The sequence below is a fragment of the Crocuta crocuta genome, unplaced genomic scaffold (genome assembly GCF_008692635.1).
Source record: "Crocuta crocuta isolate KB4526 unplaced genomic scaffold, BGI_CrCroc_1.0 scaffold340, whole genome shotgun sequence".
Lineage (NCBI taxonomy): Eukaryota > Metazoa > Chordata > Mammalia > Carnivora > Hyaenidae > Crocuta > Crocuta crocuta.
The window spans coordinates 4,095,931-4,117,467 of record NW_027530642.1 but is presented as its reverse complement, the minus strand read 5'-3'; the positions used below and the strand labels follow the sequence as shown (position 1 = coordinate 4,117,467).

Here is a 21,537-nt window from a genome sequence, read left to right as displayed (position 1 = left end):
TGCTACTGTGGGTGCTTGGAATACATCAGTGCCCCCTGCTTGTTGGAGCTTACGTTCTTGTAGAGGGAAACAAAAAGCAAATAGTAAATAGGATGCAAGTCAATTTCTATAGACTGTAGAAGGTAGTAAGTGCTACGGATGGGGGGTGGGGAGGGAAACATTGAGCAGGATAAAGGGAATTGGGAGCTTGGGAGGGAGGGTGGCAACTTGCAGATCTCTTAGGAAAAGTGGTATTTGAGCAGTGAAGGAAAGCAGTAAATGTTGTTCACCAAGAAATGAAGAGTTATAGAGTGCCTACTATGTGCCGCGCCCAGGCACCACGGATGTGTCAGGAAGGTAGGTCGCTGTGACTTGAGACCGAGGCTTCTTTGAGGCCATTTTCTCGAGGTGGGTAATGGCTGCAGGGAGGCAGCAGCAGCGAGCTCGCTAGGCCAGCCCTGGCCCTGTCTCCCCTGCAGACGCCCAGCGCAGACCTCTTCCACTATGACAGCATGAACGCCGTCAACTGGGGCATGCGAGGTGAGTGCCAGCCCGTCCTGGGACCCACAGCGGCTTTGGATGCACTGCTCATAGCTGTGGCTTGACCTTCTGCAAGTGATCGCTACAGATTCTGGCCCCACACTGGGCTTTGTCCAAACCCCGAGTTCCCACACTCCCTTTCCCTTCCCACTCCCTCCCTCCTCTCCTCCTCTTCCCTCCTCCTCCCAGGTCCCTGGCCTTGGGTGATCTCCAGGCCATCTGTCCCATCTGGGTTCCCAGAGCCATTGCAGAGTGCTGTACTGCTCAGTGAGATTTGCCTGCCAGCCCTGGGTGGAAAGAAGCACTCGGAGCCAAATGCGCATTGTTCCCAGCGAACATTCCATGAGTCTCGTGCTCTCCCACCATCCTCCAGCAGCTCCTACGAGGGCTCAGGCAGGAGGATGAGCCTGCCCTGAAACCCGAAACCCAGGAGGAGCCCTCTGGAAGATGGGCCATCTTAGCCACGTGCTTCCCAATCTCTTCTTGTTTCTGTTCTAATGATCTCAAAAGTCACCTTTCGTCTAAAACCGTATCTCTGGACCAGCCCAGCCCCCACCTCTGGCCATCCATTAGGCCTGTACCAGCCTTAAATTGGGGCTGAATTCAACAAGGATGGGGGGGTCTCTCAGACAGAGGCCAATGTAGTGGTGCAAAACAAAACCCATGTATTTCCATTTAGTGTGTGTCTCTTCTCTCTCTACAGAGTACAAGGTAAAGGAGATGCGTCAGCCCTGGGGGATCTCTGGGACCCTGGGAGCCACTCCATGGGGGACCAGCATGAGGATGACCACACCCTCTTTCCAGGGAAGGGAACATCGAATCAATAACCCCAAGGGTCTTCTTAAGACCGGCATATCCGGTCCCTCCCCCGCTGACTTTCCCCGAATCCTGCCCTATGTCTCTTGACCACTGAAATCAGACAATTCCCTGTGGGCCTCGGAGACTTTCTGGAGGCTTGCCCATCACCAAACACTAGACATTTACAATTAGGAGGCCTTGTGCCACATTTATGTCAAACGCCTCCAAGCTTATTCCTAGCAGTATTAGGGGCCTCAGGTTTTGCCTTTGGGGAGAAGGGCCTTGAGGCTGCTAGGGAACCCCAAGGAGAACGGGCCCAGGCCTTCCTCCAGACTTTAATCCCTGGCCCTTTCCGGGGCAGAGAAGGGAGCCCAGACACAAGATGCAGTTGAAGGGACAAGTCTACCACCTTCACCCGACCTAGAAACCCACCCTCACCCGGTCCTTTCTCCTTAGATCTACCCGTATGAACTGCTGCTCGTGACCACAAGAGGAAGAAATCGACTGCCCAAGGATGTGGACCGGACGCGTTTAGAGGTAAGTGTAGAAAACTCAGCAGGAGCCTTTGGGTTTGAAGGGAGTCCAGAAATTGCCTCATTAAAACCCAGCTCGGGGGGGCAGGCGGAAGCTTTAAGGTCACACAGCTTGTTGAAAAGGTGGAGACGCCAGCCTGGTTCCTTGAGCCCAGGTCGAAACGCTCTGTGCCGTCTTCCCAATCCGGTGAGCATCTGTGGTGCAGAACTTCAGCACGTCTCCCCCAAAGCTTCTGTAGACTTAAGACAAGAGCTAGATTTGGTCCCTGCTCTCAGGGCCCTGCCGACTGGTTGCTAAGGAGAAACACAGCCCTGGTTTTCTGCACAATGGTACAGAAAACTGGTGCTCCCGGTGCAGAGAGTGGGGGAGTCAGTCCTGTGTAGAAGGTAAGAGCGTCAGACTCCGGGTCCAGCCCTGGCCCTGCCATCCCTGGGCAAGACAGCTTGGCCAAGTGACAGCCTCTCCAAACCTCAGTTTTCTCCTCTGTGGAGTGGGGCGATTGTGGGGCATCCTTAAGGGGCCAGCTGAAGTAAGTGAGATGCTGTATACAGAGCCTGTGGCACAGTCTGGCAGTGACCTGGGCAGATGGACCTTGAAGGTTTGATGTGTGGAGAGAGGGGGGGAGCATCATGAACAGTGAGACAGCATAAATAAAGCACAGAGCCAGGCCTGAATGTGGCATCGGGCTTTCCAGCAGTCTGCTGCCCTTGGCCTAGAGTTCCAGTCCCTGGGCCCCCGGTCCAGGAGCACACTCGGCCCTTTTCCACTGTGCCTCTCCCTGTCTCTCGCTCTCCCAGAATGCCCTTCCCATCTTGCCAGCCTTCTCCCTCCTCAGGGCCCTCCTGTCGTGATGACTGTGTCCCAGAGCCACCCCCCGACCTCCCCAGGATGTGTCCCTCCCCCCTCCTCCAGCCTTCCCCAGCCCTGTGTCCAGAGTGCAGATCAAGCACCTCTCCACCTCCGTTGTATCAGAACTCCGAGCTATCTGTTCCCTCTGCCTGAGAGAGGCAGTCAGTCCTCCACCACGGGGCCTGGGCTAGGGGAAGTACTGGAAAATGTTTGTGGAATTGAATGCAGGCTTCTAAGAAAGGAGGCTCAGCAACCCTTGGGATGAGCAGATCTACCACCCTTCAACTGACTGCTGAGGATTTGCCCAGAATAAAAGGCTGGGACAGAGGGAGGGATGTGTGAGTAGGCCAGGAGGTATTGTGAGTCCTTCCAACTCCAGCGTGCTGGGCTAGCAGCCCAGCAATGTGATTATCCCCACGTTTACAAGGGCCTCCTTGACTTTAGCGGCCAGTGGCTGCCGGTGCTGAAGGGGACAGCTCCCACAGCAGCTCGGGAGAGCAGCGTTAAGGGATAGGAATGAGGTTTCGGGAACCTGGTTCATTCCGGAGGACCAATTGCCCTCTCACATCCTCTGAGATACCCAGAAGCTCTGACCAAGGAGGCGCAGCCTGCCCTAAGAATCAGAACCACCCGAGGAGCTCCTTAAAAACAACGATACCACACCCAGCCTAGACCGATTAAATCACAATCTGGGGAAGGAGCTCAGGCTTCCAGGGATGTCTAACTAACACGGAGCCAGAGGGGAGACCACAGGGCTACACACACTGCCCGAATCCCCTCCACCAGCTCAAGGAGGGGACTGAAGAGCTCTTCAAGGAGCTCAGAGTGTAGAGTGTCATTCACCCAAAAAATATTTATTGAAAGTCTGTCATGTAGACCAGGTCCTGTTCTCGATGCTCGCAGGTTATCAGTGAACAAAACAGGGACCGCAGCCCCCGTGGAGCTGGCATTCTCAACATGAGGAGACAGACACTAAATGACACAAATAGTAAATAAATTATCTGGAACACGGGGAACTGATAGGGCTGAGGGAAAAAGTAAAAGGAGAGCAGAGAACTGGGGCTTAGAGGGGGAGGTAAGTTGCAGTGTTCAATAGGGTGGTCAGGGTAATCTCACTGCAAACGTGACATCTGAAATAGGTGAAGCACTTAGTTAGCCACACGTATACAAGAGGAAGAGCATCTTTGCAAAGGGAACAGCCACTGCCGAGGCCCTAACACAGGTGAGGACAGCAGGTGGTGAGTGTGGCTGGGTCACATGAGCACAGGGAAGAGGATGCGGTGGAAATGAAATCAAATGAAATGAGCACCAGACCCCTCCTCCCCCCACTATGTGACAGACACAAGAAGAGATGGTTGCAGGAGGGAGGGTGACCAGCAGTCGAGTGCTTCCCATGTGCGGGCCACTGTCCATGACCTGTGCTGTCTCATTCCCCTCAGTGTATCCAGGAGGTAGGCACTAGGATGCTCCCACTTTCTAGAGGAGGAAAGAAGGCTCAGTGGGGTGCCGTAACTTGTCCAAGGTCACACAGTCATTCCCGTGTGGAGGGACAGGGCTGGCATTAGGTGCTCTGAGAACTGGCAAAATAAGAAAGGGGGTGGCAGCCGGCCTTTCATGGAGGGTGAGGGGGAGAGCCTCAGTCTCCTCCAGCGTGTTCTACAGTGGACACTGTACTCGAGTTGAGACTGCCATTCCTTCACATGGAAACTCATAAAAAAGATTTGGGGGCACAGCAGAGATGAGCTAGAGAATCAACCATAGCCATCATCCTCCAACAAGAACAACAGCAACAGCAAAAACATGAGATTAAATTACAGCTCCCCTTAGTCTTTATGGTAGAAGCAGCTGAGAAGAGGAACCCCTCACGTCCACGATTTCTCAGCACTGACTCGCGTGTGAGCAGGACAAATAGAGCCAAGTCGATAGCATAGACAACAGAAAGTTCTGTCTGGCCCCCCAGAGACTGAAGGGACCTAACAGCCACATGTGATTTGTGGATGCTGTTGGCATCCTTGTGCAAACAGACAAACTGTAACAAGACTTATGGTTGAGACAATCAGGAGCATTTTATTATGGACAGGCTTTGGGTAATTGTGAGGAATTACTGTCAACTGGTTTTTAGGAAAGAAAATATCCAGTAGGTGTCGCGATGTTTTGAAATCTCTAGGAGAGATGCCCACTGCAGTATATAGGAATGGGCTGACAAAATGTCTAAGGTGTACTTCAGCCACAACAACAATAACAAAATAGACGAAGCAAATGTGACAAACTCTTGATAACTGTTGAATCTGTGTCATGGGCATGGATGTAGACATTGTGTGATTTTCTCCCTTATGAGTATTTTTGAAATTTTTCATAAATACTCAGGATTACTTATGAATATTTAATGGAATTGCCCAGGGGGGCAACCAAAATTCACTGTGTTTGGAATCAGAAAGCCTAGCCTTCGCTCTCCACTCTGCTGCGTACCCCGCCTCCCTCCCTCCCTCTTAGCCAAGTTAGTCATTTTAACTGTTTGACTTTTGGTTTTCTCATCTTTCAGCTGGATAGAAATACGTATTGTTTTTCAGACTTGTTGGAAGGATTAAGTGAGAAAAATGGGGGTGATCGTGCAGTTGTGGACTATTGAGCATAACAGAAACGCAATGCAAGGAATTGCTGGTGTTGTTAAATACCGTTACATATTGAAACATCAGCTCAGAGTCACCAGCAACCAATGATAACTATCAGAAGTGTCAAAGTTACCTTCGCTTCAAAATCTGGAAATGTGGCCAAAATATCTGTATACAGAATTCTCAACGAATCTCCTTCAATATTCAGTTAGCTAACATCATTGTGACCAATTGGGCATCTGAGCGATTCCAGCAAGTTTTCAGGCAGGGTATATGCCATATATTTCTCTCTTCAAACATAATTTTACGTTTTACGTTGAAACAGTTCAGGCCTCCAGAAAGGTTGCAAGAAGAGTAAAATGAACATCCTTCTACCCTTTACCTAAATGCATGAATTGTTAACATGTCGCCACATTTCAGGTGCCGTGTATTCCTAACTCTGAAAGCTTTTGACAATGTATCGACTTTCAAGGCTGCTTGGAAGGGCAAGAGGAAGGGTAGGCAGAAAGGCGGGGGGAAGCCGGCCAAGGAATGCAGAACAATGTTTCATTATGTGGCATATTTCTTTTCATGTAAGACAGACGTGAAAGGACAATTCAGTCGGTGGAGAAATAGGAACAGCCGTTTTTCCATTGACCTGAGGAACAGCCTTCCAGATCATCTGTAAAAATATTAGTAAGAAGAAGTACACCCTAAGATCTTGGACATGCCCCCTTTTACTCCCAAAGGAAGGAGGAATAGCATCCATCCATACACACGCTGGGGCACAGAGAGCAGGAAGCAGGATGCAGACAGGCGGGGTCAGCCAGCATGCACGGAGAGTCCCTTAGGTGAAGCAGAATTCCCACTGAGTCTTGGACAGGGGAGGTCTCTCCAGACCAGCTACAGAGGCCTCTCCCCGAAAGTTCATTCACACAGTCTGCCATTTGACAGTTACTCATCCCACACCCCTGTGGTCAGACACCGTGCCAAGCACAGCACACCCGGGGGATACACGCAGGGTCCGCTGCTGCCTGCCCCTAGCCACCACCTCGCGTCCTCAAGCATTCACTCTCTGTCCCCTCCCACCTTATTTCAGCGCCACCTGTCCCAGGAGGAGTTCTACCAGGTCTTCGGCATGACCATCTCTGAGTTTGACCGGCTGGCCCTCTGGAAGAGGAATGAACTGAAGAAGCAAGCCCGGCTGTTCTAGGCAGAGGCTCTATAAATATATATGCATTTATATAAAGATATATGTAAAATCTCTATACTGAAGCTCGGTATAATCCTCTCTTGTGTAATGGGAGACACTGCCTGCCATGAGACTTGCTTTTCTGTACTGTCAGGCAAGCCCACGTCATCGAGGTATTTTTATGCTCCTTACTTTCTCTTTTCTAAGTGCTCTGGGGTTTGGGAAGGGATGTGAGGGACTCCCATCCTTTTGCTGGGGATCCTTTTTATACTGAAACATCTGTCCTAACCTGAGTCCTCCAAGGTCCAGCTCTCTTTCTTAAAGGAGGTGCCTGAAGAAGTCTCTCTTCTCTCTGCTTCCCGGCTCCTGCCCATCTCCGGGGCGGATGCTGACCATGGAGTTTTCACACCTTATTGGCCCCAGAGGGGCCCTCCCATGGGAGGAGCCACAGCGATCTCCCTAAGTCACTGAGCGCCTTGGAGAGCCCGTGCAGAATTTTCTCCATCTCCCCCAGTTAGGACTCCGGTGCTCTCCGGGGGTGATGCACGCGGCAGTGTGGGCCTCGGATCTACTCGATGCAGCAGCAGCCAGGAGCGAATAGGGCTGTGGCCTCTCTGCAGCTCCTCAGTCCTCCTCCTTCTGTCCTTGATCCTAACCTCTCCCTTGTCCAAGTCTCATGGTAGGAAAAGAAAAGGCACTTCCCTTCCCTCCGCCACTTCCGACTGGCCCCTTTGCCTGGCCCTGACGTGGAGACGAGGGAAGACGTGGGAGCTGGCAGCAGGAGCCAGAACAGGGCACCTGTTAGAATTGGAGCTGCAGTACCTCTTGGGACCCTCCTCTCACCCCTGCTGTTCCCTGCACCCCCTGACCCTTCCCCCCTTTGGAAGAGAGGCCCATTACTGCAGCCTGTATTCTTCAGCCTTACTACAATCGATGTGCCTGACAATTCCACACCACAGGGCTAATGTTCCCATCGTCGCTCCAACAGTACAAGTAGACAGACAACCTCTAATACCCCTCTAAACATCAGACAGGCCACATCCCAGAGAGAGCTTCCTGGTCTACCCCTGCTGGTCCCTGGGCTAAAAGGGCAACCAAACCAGCCCCCCACCAGTCATCGGCTCCCACTACAGGGCTGGCCATGTTTCATTGGGGAAACCTTTGGAAGAATGGCTGCTCATGGAATTCCAAAATGAAGCAATGGCCAACATTCCTCACAATCACCTGAATTTCCCCCATTGGCTGCCTTTCCTGCCCCTTTGCCTTCCCGAACAGGGATAAGAGCTTAGCGCTAGCTTCTCTCCTCTCCTCCCTTCCCCAAACCTTTGACCCCAAGTTGGTGATGTCTGGTGGGTCTGTTCCTTCTCGGAGATGCCTTGATTTGGATCCCTCTGAGGTCACGGAGGAAAGACGAAGTGGGAATAACCATTATGACTGTCAAGAGGCTGGTGATGTGACGTGGCAAATATAGAACTGACTTCAGCCCAACAAACCCTCACTGAGCACCTGCTGATGCTGAGCACCTGCTGTATACAGAGCACTGAATAAGGGAAGGGAGATGGGAACACCAAGATGAGCAACATGGGATCTGAGCTGGGAGGGGGGCAGGCATGCCTACTAACAATGAGTGTCATCAGGCATGGACTCAAACGTGATGGGTGTAAGGCGGAAAGTGATGGGAGGTGGCATGAGAGTATGTTTGTAGCACTCCTGAAAAGGTAGATGCAGTTGGTGGAGACCAAGGAACGCTTTCTGGAAGAGATTGCATTTGAGCAAAGTTCAGGAAGGATCTTTGTAAACGGAGAAGGCACTAACTTGAAAGGGCGATGGGATGAGGGGCCGCCAGGAGGTCTAATGGACTCTTATTTAAAACATCAACCCTCTCTGCAATTCTCTTTTTGGCCAGTGTCTTTCAACTGTCCTACCCCTTTAGAAATGTCCCCAGCCAGACACAAGCATTGAAACTGCCTCATTATCACTGGTTGAGAACTTGGCGAGATCGAAGGACTTTTGTTATTGTTGTTGGGTTGTTTGTTTTTTTTTTGTTTCCCATAAAAGCACATAATTTCAACCCAGACCCGTGTCCTTCTGTTGTTTCTAGTGTGAGTGGAAATGTGTGATATGGGAAGAAGCTGAATGGGGCACATTTTCCAAAATAAAAGAGCCTAGAGAGCATCTCTCTCTCGGCCTCAGTTTCCCTTTACGTAAATTAAAATTTGACAAGGTAAGCGTCACCCAGCTTGGTTCCTGCAGAGCGTGGGGTCCTGGAAGATGGTAGAGTGTTCCAACAAATACACTCTCATGATCCAAAAAATAACTGTAATTACAACAATTTGTTCTTATGTGCTGACAGGGTGCCAGTGTCTATGCCTTAGACTTTCTATGCCTCCTGTCATGTCAGTCAGCCTCCGTAACAGCCCGAGGGGGAGGAAATAAGAATAATTATTTCCATGAGGAGACAGCTTTCAAGAGGACACATACTTAACCATGGTGGAGCCAGGAACCAATTCCAGCTTTTGGGGACTTAGACCAGCTTAGCCGCTCTGAGAAGTCAGGGCGATTTTTGCCATGAGTGAAGCGCACCTTCTTAAAGTGACTCAAACGATGAGAGCACATACTGTCCTGCGTGGCAGGAAATCCATCCAGCAGTTCGATGATGCCATCAGGGACCCAGGTTCTTTTCATCTCTCCACTCCACCATCCTCAGTACGGTGGCTTTTGTCCCCAGAGGTGACCCCCCTCGTGTTTACAAAAGGCTGCCGTGGCTCCAGGCATCGGGTCTTCACACGACCACTTTAAGAAAAAAAAAAAAAAAACAGGAAAGAAATGTTTCTTTATGTGTCTCTTTTGATCAGAAAACTATCCCAGAAGCCCTCAGGAGACCTAAAGTCCCACTGGGGGCGAGGGAACAGGTCCACGGCCTCGCTGCACGGAATGCTGGGAAGTCGTATATTGGGCATTTTGAGACTCGATAGTGGGTGGTAGTGAGACTCAGGCACTGTGCTGAGAAAGGAGATGGAGGAGACGAGGAGGGGCCTCTAGATAAGCGAATCACAGTGTCCCTGCCACAGCCCCTGTCCCTCGCCTTAGAGACTCGCAAGGCACATTGGCAAAAGTCCCCCAAGCCCCGCAGTACCTTTGTGTGATCCAGTGAGCTCATTTGACATAACTCTGTTTAAGAAATGTTAGACTCACTGCATTCCTGCTGTATCCCCTATTTCTGTCCTAAAATAAACACTTCTTTCACGTTTGGCATCTCTGAAGATGAGGTGTGGCTGAAAAGTATCTCCTTTCCTGACTGCTCATCCTATGATTCTTCTAAGTATCGTGCCCACCACAGCCCCTCCAGACAGGTGGCTCCCAGATGTAACAGGACACTGAAGAATGCCCCCTTTGCTCCCTGCCTACATGCGCCCAGCAAATACTTACTGAGCATCTGCTGGGAGGCAAGAGCACTGAGGACTCCACTCTGCGTAAGGCAGCGTGGGCTCTCATGTAGCTCTGGTCTAGAGGAGGGAACAGACTGTACATAAGTGACAGAGGAAGAGACGGCACACGAAGATAGCTACTGCACCACAACACAGAGTCCCGGAGAGAGGAGCAGAGAGGAACTCACTTCACGTCCTCACTGAAGGATGAAAACGAAGCAGCCAAGGGAAAAATAGAGGTGGGAGCGCTCCAGGCACAGACGGATAGCGTGTGCAAAGGCACTGTGGTCGGTGAGAGTTTGGTGTATTTGGGAAAGTAAATGTTCCAGTGAAGATAGAGAGGAATGAGTGAAGGGGAGAATGAGATTAGAAGAGGCTGGAAGGCAAGCAGGGGCCAGAACACGCAGGGAGATGGGAAGGATGCCTCTCATTCATTCAGCCTTTGTGGAGATTGTCCGTGGCTTGTGCTGTGGTTATTAACTGATGAGATGCAGGGAAAACCACTCTAAGCCCTGTTACTTGGAGTGTGGTCCCCAATCCCAGCACTGGAGTCACTTTGGGAGCATGTGAGAAACGCAGACTCGCAGGCCACACCCCCAACCAACTCAATACACATCTGTATTTTATTAAGACTGTGAGGTGATTCACACACATAGGGAGGGGCTTATGGACAAAGGCAACGCATTTATGCCAGGCTTTGTGAAGTTCTAGAAGGAAACCTTTTCCCCGTGCAGATGACCTTTTTGAACACTGGGGGGCAACCTTACATTAATAAAGCAGTACTTGGGTTGGGGGTGGGGGACACAGAAATCGCAGAACTTCAGAGTTAAAGTCAACACAATGGCCACATTTCGGAGCCACAGAAACAGGCCCACCGAGCGTCTACGCAGCCAACTCACCTGCACAGGTGCCGGGGACAGAAACATGGGACTGGCTATGGAAGGTGTCCGCACCTGTAGCCGGCCACTGAACAGAGCCAAACGTGGAAAAGAAGGGCTCAAAATTCAAGGAGGGAAAAGCACTGCTAAAATTCGTATTAATTAACATCACATAACTATGCCAGCTCCGGGAATACCCCGTGCGGAATTAGGCTGTATATGCTTCATTTAACACCAGACTTCAAGTGGCTAAAAATCTTGACCACACAATGGTAAACACTTGCTTATATATACAGCCGAGGGCTGTTGTCAAGCTTTTCAAAAGCCCTGGAGTGAGATGAAATAAAATCCAGAAGCTGTGAAGATGAGAGCTAGCCTCTCGTTACCACCCAGGAACCCCCTTGCCTCTTTACCTGGCCTGGTCCAAGGTGATTGTGACTGGAGCAGATGCAGGAGAAACCAATGCCCCCACCCACACACACACACACACACACACACACACACACACACACACGAGCACACACACACACAAGCACACGCGCTTAGTCCTCGGGGCAAATTAGGGCCACGTGTGCAGATGAATAAGGTCAAAACTTAAGGTGACATCTCTGCCCATGACCAAAAGTGTTTCCCAAATTTCAATCACTCAAACACAACCTTCTTAATTTCCATCAGATTCTTTACTTAATGCGATTCACGTGACATTTTTCTTTCAATTGACTCATTCCTGACATTTCTAGTTTAAGCAATATCAGTGAAAGTATGGATTCATAAGGACCACTTATTTGCTTTTAATACAAATTCAAATACATTCATCACTTTTCAAATGAGTTGATGTGTGTAACATCTAAATCCATCCCACATTACCCTCAGGCACTGTTGATGGGAATGCAAACTGGTGCAGACACTCTGGAAAACAGTATGGAGGTTCCTCAAAAAATTAAAAATAGAATTACCCTATGACCCAGCAATTCCACTACTAGGTATTTATCTAAAGGTTACAGGAGCGCTGAGTCATAGGGGCACATGGGCCCCAATGTTTACAGCAGCGCTATCAACAATAGCCAAATTATGGAAAGAGCCCAAATGTCCTGATGAATGAACCGATGAATGGATAAAGAAGGTGCAGCTTATGTACACAATGGAATACTACTTGACAATGAGAAAGAATGAAATCTTGCCATTTGTAGCAACGTGGATGGAACTGGAGGGTATTATGTTGAGTGAAATAAGTCAGTCAGAGAAAGACAGATAGATGTTTTCACTCCTATATGGAATTTGAGAAACTTAACAGAAGACTATGGGGGAAGGGAAGGGGAAAAAACAGAAAGGGAGGCAAAACATAAGAGACTCTTAACTACAGAGAACAAACTGAAGGTTGATGGGGGACAGGGAAGAGGGGGAAATGGGTGATGGGCATTGAGAAGGGCACTTGTCGGGACAAGCACTGGGTGTTGTATGTAAGCAATGAATCATGGGAATCTACTCCCGAAGCCAAGAGCACACTGTATATACTATATTAGCAAACTTGACAATAAATTATATTTTAAAATTTTTTTAAAAAATTCTAACTTTAAAAAATAAAAAATAGTTATAAATAAATAACCCCATCCTACACTGCCACCGATAGTCTGAATTCCACACTTTAGGAAGCATTGCTCTGTTTGACAGAAGAGGGAGGGGAAAAGGAGATGTGTGTTCCCTCAATTTCTTCATGATGACTGGTCTCCGGGGAGCCAAAGGGAAAGCAACCGGAAGACCCTGCCGAGAGAAGTAAACACGGGCTTCTTTGACAACCACGCAGGGCCTGATGAACCCCTGCCCCCCTCAGACTCTCACGTACCGCTGGCTGGTTCCCAGGTGTGTGCCAACAGGAAGTTCACAGACCTTGACCGTTTTTCGTTGGATACGGTCCCTCCCCCTGCTGCCCTGGGCTGTACAGCCCTTGGGTTCACAGGTGCAGTCATGAGCGGCAGTGGGGACATTCCAGCACCCCTAGACTCAGCCTCCCTCAGTGCAAATCCCAGCCCCACCGTTTACCAGGCATGGGTTACGGGCTGAAATCGTGTCCTCCCAAATTCAGATGTTGAAGCCCTTACCCCCAGCACCTCAGAATGTGTCTGTATTTGGAAGGAGGGCTTTTNTTTAACCTCCATGTGTTTGGAGGTTTTCCAGACTTCTTCCTGTGATTGATTTCAAGTTTCAAAGCATTATGATCTGAAAGTGTGCATGGTATGATCTCAATTCTTTTATATTTATTGAAGGCTGCTTTATGTCCCAGTATGTGACCTATCTTGGAGAATGTGCCATGCGCACTTGAGAAGAAAGTGAATTCCCTGGCCTCAGGATGTAAAGTTCCAAATATATCTGTCAGATCCATCTGGTCCAATGTGTCTTTCAAGCCCATTGTTTCTTTAGTGATTTTCTGTCTGGTTGATCTATCCATTACTGTAAGCGGAGTATTAAAGTCCTCTGCTATTAGCACATTCTAACTTATAAGATTGTTTCTGTTTGTGATTAATTGTTTTAAATATTTAGATGCTCCCATATTCGGTGCCTAGATATTTATGATTGTTAGTTCTTCCTGATGGATAGACCCTGTAGTTATTATATAATGCCCTTGGAAGGAGGGCCTTTAAATGAGGCCAGTAGGGTGGTGCCTACTCCAATGAGACTGGTGTCCTTATCAGAAGAGGAGGCTGAGACACAGAGACCCCAGGGATGCAAGTGACAGAGGGAAGACGATGTGAAGAGGCGGCAGGAGGGTGGCCTCTGAGGAAGCCAACTCTGATGGCACCTTGAGCTTGGACTTCAGTCTCCAGAATCATGAGAAAATAAATTTCCATTGTTTAAGCCCCCCTCCCCCTCCCGCCCCAGTCCGTGGTATTTTGTTAAGACAGACTCAGCGCACTAACATTCTGTGTGGCATTAGCTTGCAAAATAGGAATGACAACACTTATTTCACTGGCTTTTAAGGACGGAATGAGGCGCTTCAGGCACAGTGGCTGGCTGCAGGGGAGGTGTGCATTTGACTGCGGGGCGTCTGCTGCATGCCTTGATCAGGGGGTTTCTCCCGACTACCAGTGCCCCCTCTGGGCGGTGCTGGAACTGCAGGCAAAAGGCCCTGCCTTTTCTCAGTAGGCATCTCCATCTATAAAGGCGTGCAGGCGCTCAGGGATGTGACCTTCTTTGCCACAGACTGGGAGAGACCACCTGAAGATGAAGGTTAAGCAGAGGAAGGTAGAGCCTGGAGATGGAGACAAAGGGGTGAATGCTCTATTTGCATTCCTGGGCTAAAAGCCAGCCTTACCCCTTCAGCTCCCCAGGCCCCCTCTGAGTGAATAAATTCCTTTTCTGGTTTAGGGTGGTTTGAGCTGAGAGTCTGTCACTTGCCACCAAAGCAGCCATGACCAATACACTGGCTCCTAGAGAAAATTAATACTAACAGTGGCATCTCAAGCAAAGTCTCCAACACTTTCTTGTAGATAAAGAATCTATCGTTATACAAAAGAAGTGGGATTATTGCCTGTCTAACTCACAGCGTCTTGCCCACCTGGATTGGGAGACATCATCCTGAGCGATTTGTCCTTCTGACAAACTAGCAGTGCTATTTCATTTTTTAAAATATACACACAAAATGCCACTCCTTAGCAGACCCTTGGGTAACAGGAGCTGAAGTTCTGGAAACCTCCTACATAAGAAGGTGTTCTTGCAGGGAAGGAGAACCTGCCAGAACTGAGCACATTTCCCATGGTTTGATTTACACAAAACTGCCCTGCAGGGGGCAGCCTGGGTGTGTGGCTGCAATTTCTGTATCCAGTAATATTTCTGTAGCATGTGACAGCCTCTTGAGAAGAAACCCATATTGATTACAATAATGACTCACACTTCTGACCATGGGTCAGGCATTGAGTTAAGCACCTGACATCTCATGTAATCCCCTGGGTACTTTTCTCTTATCCTCATTTTACAGATGAGGAAATTGAGCCTTTGATAAGTTATCCATTCGAGATTTCGCAGCTGTACGTAGCAGAGTCTGAACTCTGAGATGTCTCACCCCAAAGCCCGTGAATTTGGCCACACTGTACAACAAATAGGTTCCTAAACAGAGTGCTCACTGAATTTGGGGAGCCTGCCTCCATGCCAGGCAAGACCTCAAGCACTCTACGTGCACGGTCCCACGTAAGCCTCACAACCCCTGCATGAGGGAGCTGTTGTGAGGTGTTTAGATGAGTCAGGGGGGTTCAGAGAGGTTGAAGACCGTGTCTTTGAACTTGCTCCTCCCTGCATGTGTCCCAAAAGTGCAAGAGAATGACAGTTCTGCCGGCAGGAGTGTGGCTCCCACGATACCAAGTCTGAAGTCCTGGACCCCACTCCTGGCCCTGCCTCTTAGGTCTCGTGTGATTACAGATAAGGTGTTTTCCCTTCTTTTGGCTGCAGTTTCCTTACCTGAAAAGCAAAGAGACCATCCTGGCTAATCTCTCAGGTTCCTCTCTGCCCTAAAGTTTTTCTGCTTCCAGGCTTTTGGACTTGAATGGCCTGGGGTCAGCCTGCAGCCCAGAGGTGAAGACAGGGCACAGGCCACCTTTCAGAAGAGAGTGAGCCCACGCGGCAGTGTCAGGGGCTGGGGATTGCCGCAGACCCTCAGGGTGGAGGCACCCAGCTGGAACTACTCCAGAAGCCTTCATGAGGCCATAATCTCCCTCAAGGTTCCCCAAAGGTATCTGTATGGCAAATTAAGATCGTCTTGCAGTGTTTTAAAATACCTGGAATTCATTACCAACATTTGTAAACCAAGAGACCTTAGTATTTTTTAATGTTTATTTATTTTTGAGGGCAAGAGACAAGACAGAGTACGAGTGGGGGAAGGAACAGAGAAAGAGGGAGACACAGAATCTGAAACAGTCTCCGGGCTCCAAGCTGTCGGCACAGAGCAATGCAGGGCTCGAATCCACAAACCATGAAATCGTGACCCGAGCTGAAGTCAGATGCTGAACGGACTGAGTCACCCAGGCACCCTGATTCAAAAGACTTTATACTAAAATCTGGATTTCTGGGTTTTCCTGAAGAATCTGGAGATGTGGCCAATCCAGGCCCCTGTTCCCACTGGCCACACTGGCCCAGGTTGCTGGCTACGGGCCTTTCTGACGGGGCAATGAGGCCCTCCTTGGCCATGGACCCCAGCTCTCACATGCGTGGCCACTCACACACACACGGCTCCCCTCCTGGTCCGTCAGGAGCGTCAGTCTGTGAGCCTCACTTAAGGAGCCAAGGGTGCTTTTCTTGAGAACAGACCCAAAGAGAGGGGACAGGCTTCATGCATTCAGGCATTTGGACATGAAAACAAAAGCTCCTTTTCCTCCAGACACAGTCAGGGCACTGGGCTCTGCTGTGCGCTGAAGCTGGGCCCTGTGGCCTGGGCACAGGTAGAAGCCCGGTGTCCTAGAACATAAGCCTGAAGGTGCAACCAAAGGAGGCGCTGTCACCCATGAATCTCTTTCTCTTTCCCCCAGCAGCTGCCGCCCAGATCGCTATCTGCTTTCCGGGGCCCGGAGTGGACCCGAAGACGTGTGTCATTTCCCTGGGTAGGGGCCATAATGGCGACATTGTGCTGAGTGGAACAAGAGGAGTTTTCATCCAGCCACCAGCCCTAGGCAGACACTCGGGCCCAGGGCTCTGGGGCTCACTCTGCACAAAGGGGCTCCGGAGAGGGGCCCAGGGCCGAGGAGAAGCCCGTTGGGCGGATGGGGCTGCCCGCCCACAGCAGCCTGCAGTGAGGCTGGGAAGCAGAAATGGATTGCTTGCAGAATACCCTACTGCAATCTCATCTCCCCCTGCAAATACAGGAGCAAACAAACAGCCCCAGAGAGTAAATGGGGGACTCCCCCTGCCCCCCACCCATGACACGTGCACTAACAGAAGCCTCGTGGCAATTATTCACTAAGCAATCATTCACTGGCTCACTCCACAGTACTTATGACCACTTACCAGATGCGGGGCGCCGCACGAGGCTGTGGGGATCCAGCAGTGACTAACACACAGCACCCACCCTCACAGTGCTTGCAATTCGGGGGTGCGGGACGGGAAGAGGCAAGGAGAGAAGTAAGGAGATTAGACACTGACAACCAACTGAAGAACTGAGACTCACGCAGCCACAGAGTCCATTCAAGATCCCAAGTCTGAGCCCCCGATGTGTGGATTTTCTTACTCTTCCCATGGTCTCCTGAGCTGCTTGTCTGCACTGAGAATAGGGGCTCAATAAAGAAGACGCCCCAATCACTATCATGAGGAACTCAGACCCTACACTGAGGGCAGAGGGGAGCCATCACATATTTCTAGGGGGAATCGGAGTGGGATCAGGGAATGTTCACTCTGGGGGCCATGGTGCAAGCAGACCTAGAAGCCAGGTGACAGGGGAGAAGGCTAGAGTACATTTCTTTCACTGGGACAAAGAATCCTTAGCCTCCAAAGTTTTCTTTCCCAGGGCTTCCCAGCTCCACCTGATAAGCTGAGAATGAGATCTGGGGAGTATCATTTGTTTTCACAAGACTGGGAGCACGAGGGAGTTGAAAGCTTTCTTCCTGGTATTGTTCACTGGGATCAAATTTGCTATCTTTTCACAGAGCCAGAGCTCGCCACCCAGAACTCTCGAGGCAGCCTCAGACAGTCCCAGGACCGAGCAAGAAAAATCCCGTCAGAGGGCCGCACTCATGCAGAGACATGGGAAGGGAAGGAGGAAACAGGGCATCACAACCGCCATCCCCATCCTTCGCTGGGTGCTTACTGACACCCACAATCACGCCAAACCAAATGGTTGTGCAGGCGTATCCTACGGCTTCCCATCTCTGTGGTTCTCTCACTGTTTCCTCTGCCTGTAATGAAATCTCCCCATTGCAGGTTCATCCAGTATTCTCTCTGTGGTCAGCGAGAAATTCTTGCTTTGTCCTGATGAACTCCAGCAGCACTGTATCTCTCCACTGGTCCTATTCACATAAGGACTGGCAACTCGTTTATTTGGTACATAGTCATCTCCTCTACGAGACAGCAGATTGCTTGAAAACGGAGCCCATGTCGACTTAGTATTAGTTCTCCCTACAGGAACTTGCACAGAATGCAACAAATATTCCTAAGGGAACTGATGAAAAGCGGTGTCTTTTTTATGGTGATGATAGACCCCATTAAATGAAAAGGACAGAATATATATATATAGTTATCCCTTGTCCAAAACCAACTACCAGGATTTCTCATTCAGTTATCCAGACGGCAACCAAGCTGCAGTCAACTGAGTCAACAGTGCCACCCAGTGGGCATTATGAGTAATTATATAAACCAGAACCCCTACACCTTCACAAGAGACTTCTTTTGAATTCTTCGTAGAACTCTGCCCAGATGGTGTTCTCCCATTTATACATTCTTCCTGGTCCGCAGCTCAGTTAATCCCACTCCATAAATTATCCCACAGATACATATAAATTCTTCTTAGCCCTTTTAATTTCTCTGCTCCAATTCTCTGATGAACCTCCAAAGTCCTTGAAACTTTCTGAAATTTCTTTTAAAATTCTACCAATGCCTCCATCCATTTTGCGATTGTTATATTTTATATTTTTTTAGTCTTTCAAATGAAATGTTACGTTTTTAAAAATATTAATGGACTAGCCTGGGAACTTAACTACAATTTACAGCCTTGATTCCAAGTGTTTCCGAGTTCAAACTGTGAACTTGGGGGATTTCATCTTCTTGTAAACTGTTGGTTGTCTGCTGTAGACTTTAAACTGATCTTTTCAAATTGGAAAAGTAGGCAGGAACAAAGAGGAACTTGGCAAATAATAATGGCTCACATTTTTATAGCTATTTATGGTTTATAAAGTGGCTTTGTACCGTGATTTCGTTTGCCCTCTCAACAGCTCATTGAGGTCAATAAAAGGTCTCCCACAACAGAGATGAGCAAGCAAGTGTCGTTCACTTCATAGAGCAAGACCTCACACACAAGTTTCAGACTCAAATCCTGTTGCTGTTGTTGTTGTTTTCAGTACACCACATTTCCTCTGAGTGCTCACGTATACACACCACAAACAGAAGCCATAGTTTTTGGAAGACAGCATTAATTTCAACTTGCCATTAAAGCAATGGAGGAAATATTCCCAGTCCAGGAAAGTGTGGGATACTCTTTTCCAGACTCTTCCTTGTTTCTCTGCCTTTGTACAGGCGTTCCCAATGCCAGGATGGTCTAAGTTAGAGGAGTTGCATAGTCAAAACTGAAAACAGAGACTTGGTCCATCTTGGGGAGGAGGGGCATCTAAGAGGAAAACTGGGCTTGGACTTCACACGATAAAAGGTCCTAAATGTAGACATTTGATACCGTCTGTAAATGTGTTATACCTGCTCCCACAGAGTTACACAAAACAGAATGGAAGAAGTTGACATTCTTCCTACAACTTGCAACTTAAGTCCCATTCCTGGACCACACTGCCCATAGCAATATTTTCCCTACATGCTGTAATTATTTTGGAACCGGTGCACTGACCTTGCACTAACTTTGTATGTTCAAAGGACTCCTTTCCACAATGCCTATCCCTCCGTTTTGGCATTTCTTCATCTGTTAATACACAAAGAATCTCAAAAATTGTAAGTATCCCAAGCCCCTGCCCACCTTTTAATCCTGTTTCCCCTTTTCTTCGCCGATCTTCTCTTTGGAGATCTTTATTATTACTATTTCACTCTTCTTTCGCACCATTTCCAGCATAGAGCCCTGTCCGCTATCTAGAAGGTGCTCAGGAAGGACCTGGCGACTGGAGGAGATAAACCCAAAGCCAGGAAGTGAGTGGCAGCTGCTGGGAGANATCCCGGGTGTAGATTAGTCCCTCGCGTCCCAGGGCTGAGTCGCCTCCCGGGTGTTTCATACACTCAGAGTCTTAACTTCATGAACTAATTAATGCCTCCCCCCGCCCCAAGGGTTCCTGAGGACAGCGAGCTCCTCCCACCCCAGTCCCCTTCGAAAGGGTAAAATAGGGTCGGCAGGTTACACCCCCAAATACGGGGCCGCGTGAAGCCCCACCGTGTGCCCTGCGGGACGCCGCGGGTGACCGGAGTTTGCAGCTGCCTAGGGCATTGAGAGAAGGAGGGGCAGGCGTGCGTGGGAGTGTGGGCGTGGGTGTCCGAGCCCGGGCTCTGTCTATGACAAGCTGTGTGACCTTAGCCCAATCCCTCTACGTCTCTGGACGAGTGGCAAAGTTGGATTGATGGTCTCGGCGAGGCCCCTTCTTGCTCCCACGCTTTTTCAGGAGTAGAGTGTGTTTGGTAGAAGTTTCAGAGGTTGGTGAGGGCTTGTGTAAATTGACACAAGAAAAGAGCGGCGCTTGAGGGGGGGCGGGGGTTGCTGCTTAAGACAAGGCCAGAAGGCATGCGTCTGGAAAGAAGTGGCCTGCTTGGGCATGTGGGCAGTGCCCGCCCGAGGCTGGGAATCCGAACACCAGGGTCCTGAACGCTGCCTCTGCCAGCGGGAGAGATCACAGGTGTGAATGCGCTTGGTAAAGGGGCCGGTGCTGTGCTAACCTGAGAAGCCTTGTTATTCTCGTTGTTATTATTAATGGAAAATTCCTCTGCCTCCCTAGCACTCTCACGCCTTTCCTCCATCTGCCGGCTTGCTGTGCTGAAGCCCCCGAGGGGGCGGGGGAGAACAGTGACCAGGGGTGTGGAAGCAGTGAGGGCACTCTGAGCAGGGGATGAGCTGCACGCTCTGCCAGACGGGGAAGAGCCAGGCTTAAGGAATTTCCAGCGCTGTAAGGGACCCGGCTTCCAGTTCAAGATGCTCAGGACAACCCCTCCACCCACCTGGTCCCAGCACAAAACACTACAGACACCTTCTCCTTAGGGCTTGGAAGGGCAGGCAGGAAATGGATGGTGCTTCCCTTTGGCTCTTGGGAAACTGAGGCTGTGATCTGTAAAGCAGTTCTCACCTGTTAACTGACTCCTGGACAAGTGTGCTAAGAGCATAAGCACTCAGCAGGAAGGAAAAACAGAGGGAAGAGGCACCTCTAATGTCCCTCTGTCCTCAGGTCCCACCTCCTGCATCGTAGATCTAAAGCAAAAGGCACCCCCCACACAGGAAACATTATCAAATATCACCACGCCTGGTCCCCAGTACAAAAATCCATATCCAGCCTACCCAGAATTGTGGGAACTGTATTGGGTCCTCATTAGACAAACCAAGGGTGACAGTGATTCGCTTAGCTTAAAATGCTTCGTAACTGACACTGCTCTTAAGAAGGCTGTTTCCAGGGCACTCTTCCTAGGGATCCGGACTTCCTTGGACTCTGTTAGTGCCCAGAATGTTCTAGAACTCTCCCCCATGCTGCAGGCGTTCCCAGCCTACTTTCCTTCTCCTTCCCAGCTCTTGTCTCTGTGCGCTGTCACTCTTAAGAGTTAGTGTTTGGACTGTATGCTTCGTGTCTCCCTTCCCTGCCCAAATGTAAGCTTCCGGAAGGCTAGGAGTGGACCTGTGTGGTCAATCTGCTGACACAGTGCCTGGCACACAGTAGGAGCTCACTAAGAGTGGTTCTGTACATTAACTAGTAACACTCGGTAGTGCACCCCAAGTTGATTAATTGTAGTGTTGATTTTTTTTTTTTTTTTAATAATACGCATCGGAACAGTTCCTTGTGACTGGCAAAGACCTTCTGAAAATGTGAGTCAGGTGGCCAGGTGGCCAGGACACACAAGACCAAGTTATCTATCTAGACCCTAAGTTG

General features: G+C 49.6%; 1 protein-coding gene across 4 annotated transcripts in view; it reads left to right on the top strand.

The window, feature by feature from the left end:
- The window catches only part of ABLIM3 (actin binding LIM protein family member 3), a 110,250-nt gene extending 103,693 nt beyond the window's left edge, over positions 1 to 6,557 (top strand). For all 4 annotated transcript variants that reach the window (XM_077769036.1, XM_077769037.1, XM_077769035.1 and 1 more), the window contains 4 exons: positions 459 to 519; positions 1,199 to 1,230; positions 1,774 to 1,854; positions 6,391 to 6,557. In XM_077769036.1, coding sequence (XP_077625162.1) covers positions 459 to 519; positions 1,199 to 1,230; positions 1,774 to 1,854; positions 6,391 to 6,504 — 288 coding nt within the window. In that variant the 3' untranslated portion in view covers positions 6,505 to 6,557. The remainder of the gene's footprint in view (positions 1 to 458; positions 520 to 1,198; positions 1,231 to 1,773; positions 1,855 to 6,390) is intronic.
- The last annotated feature ends 14,980 nt before the right edge of the window (positions 6,558 to 21,537 follow it).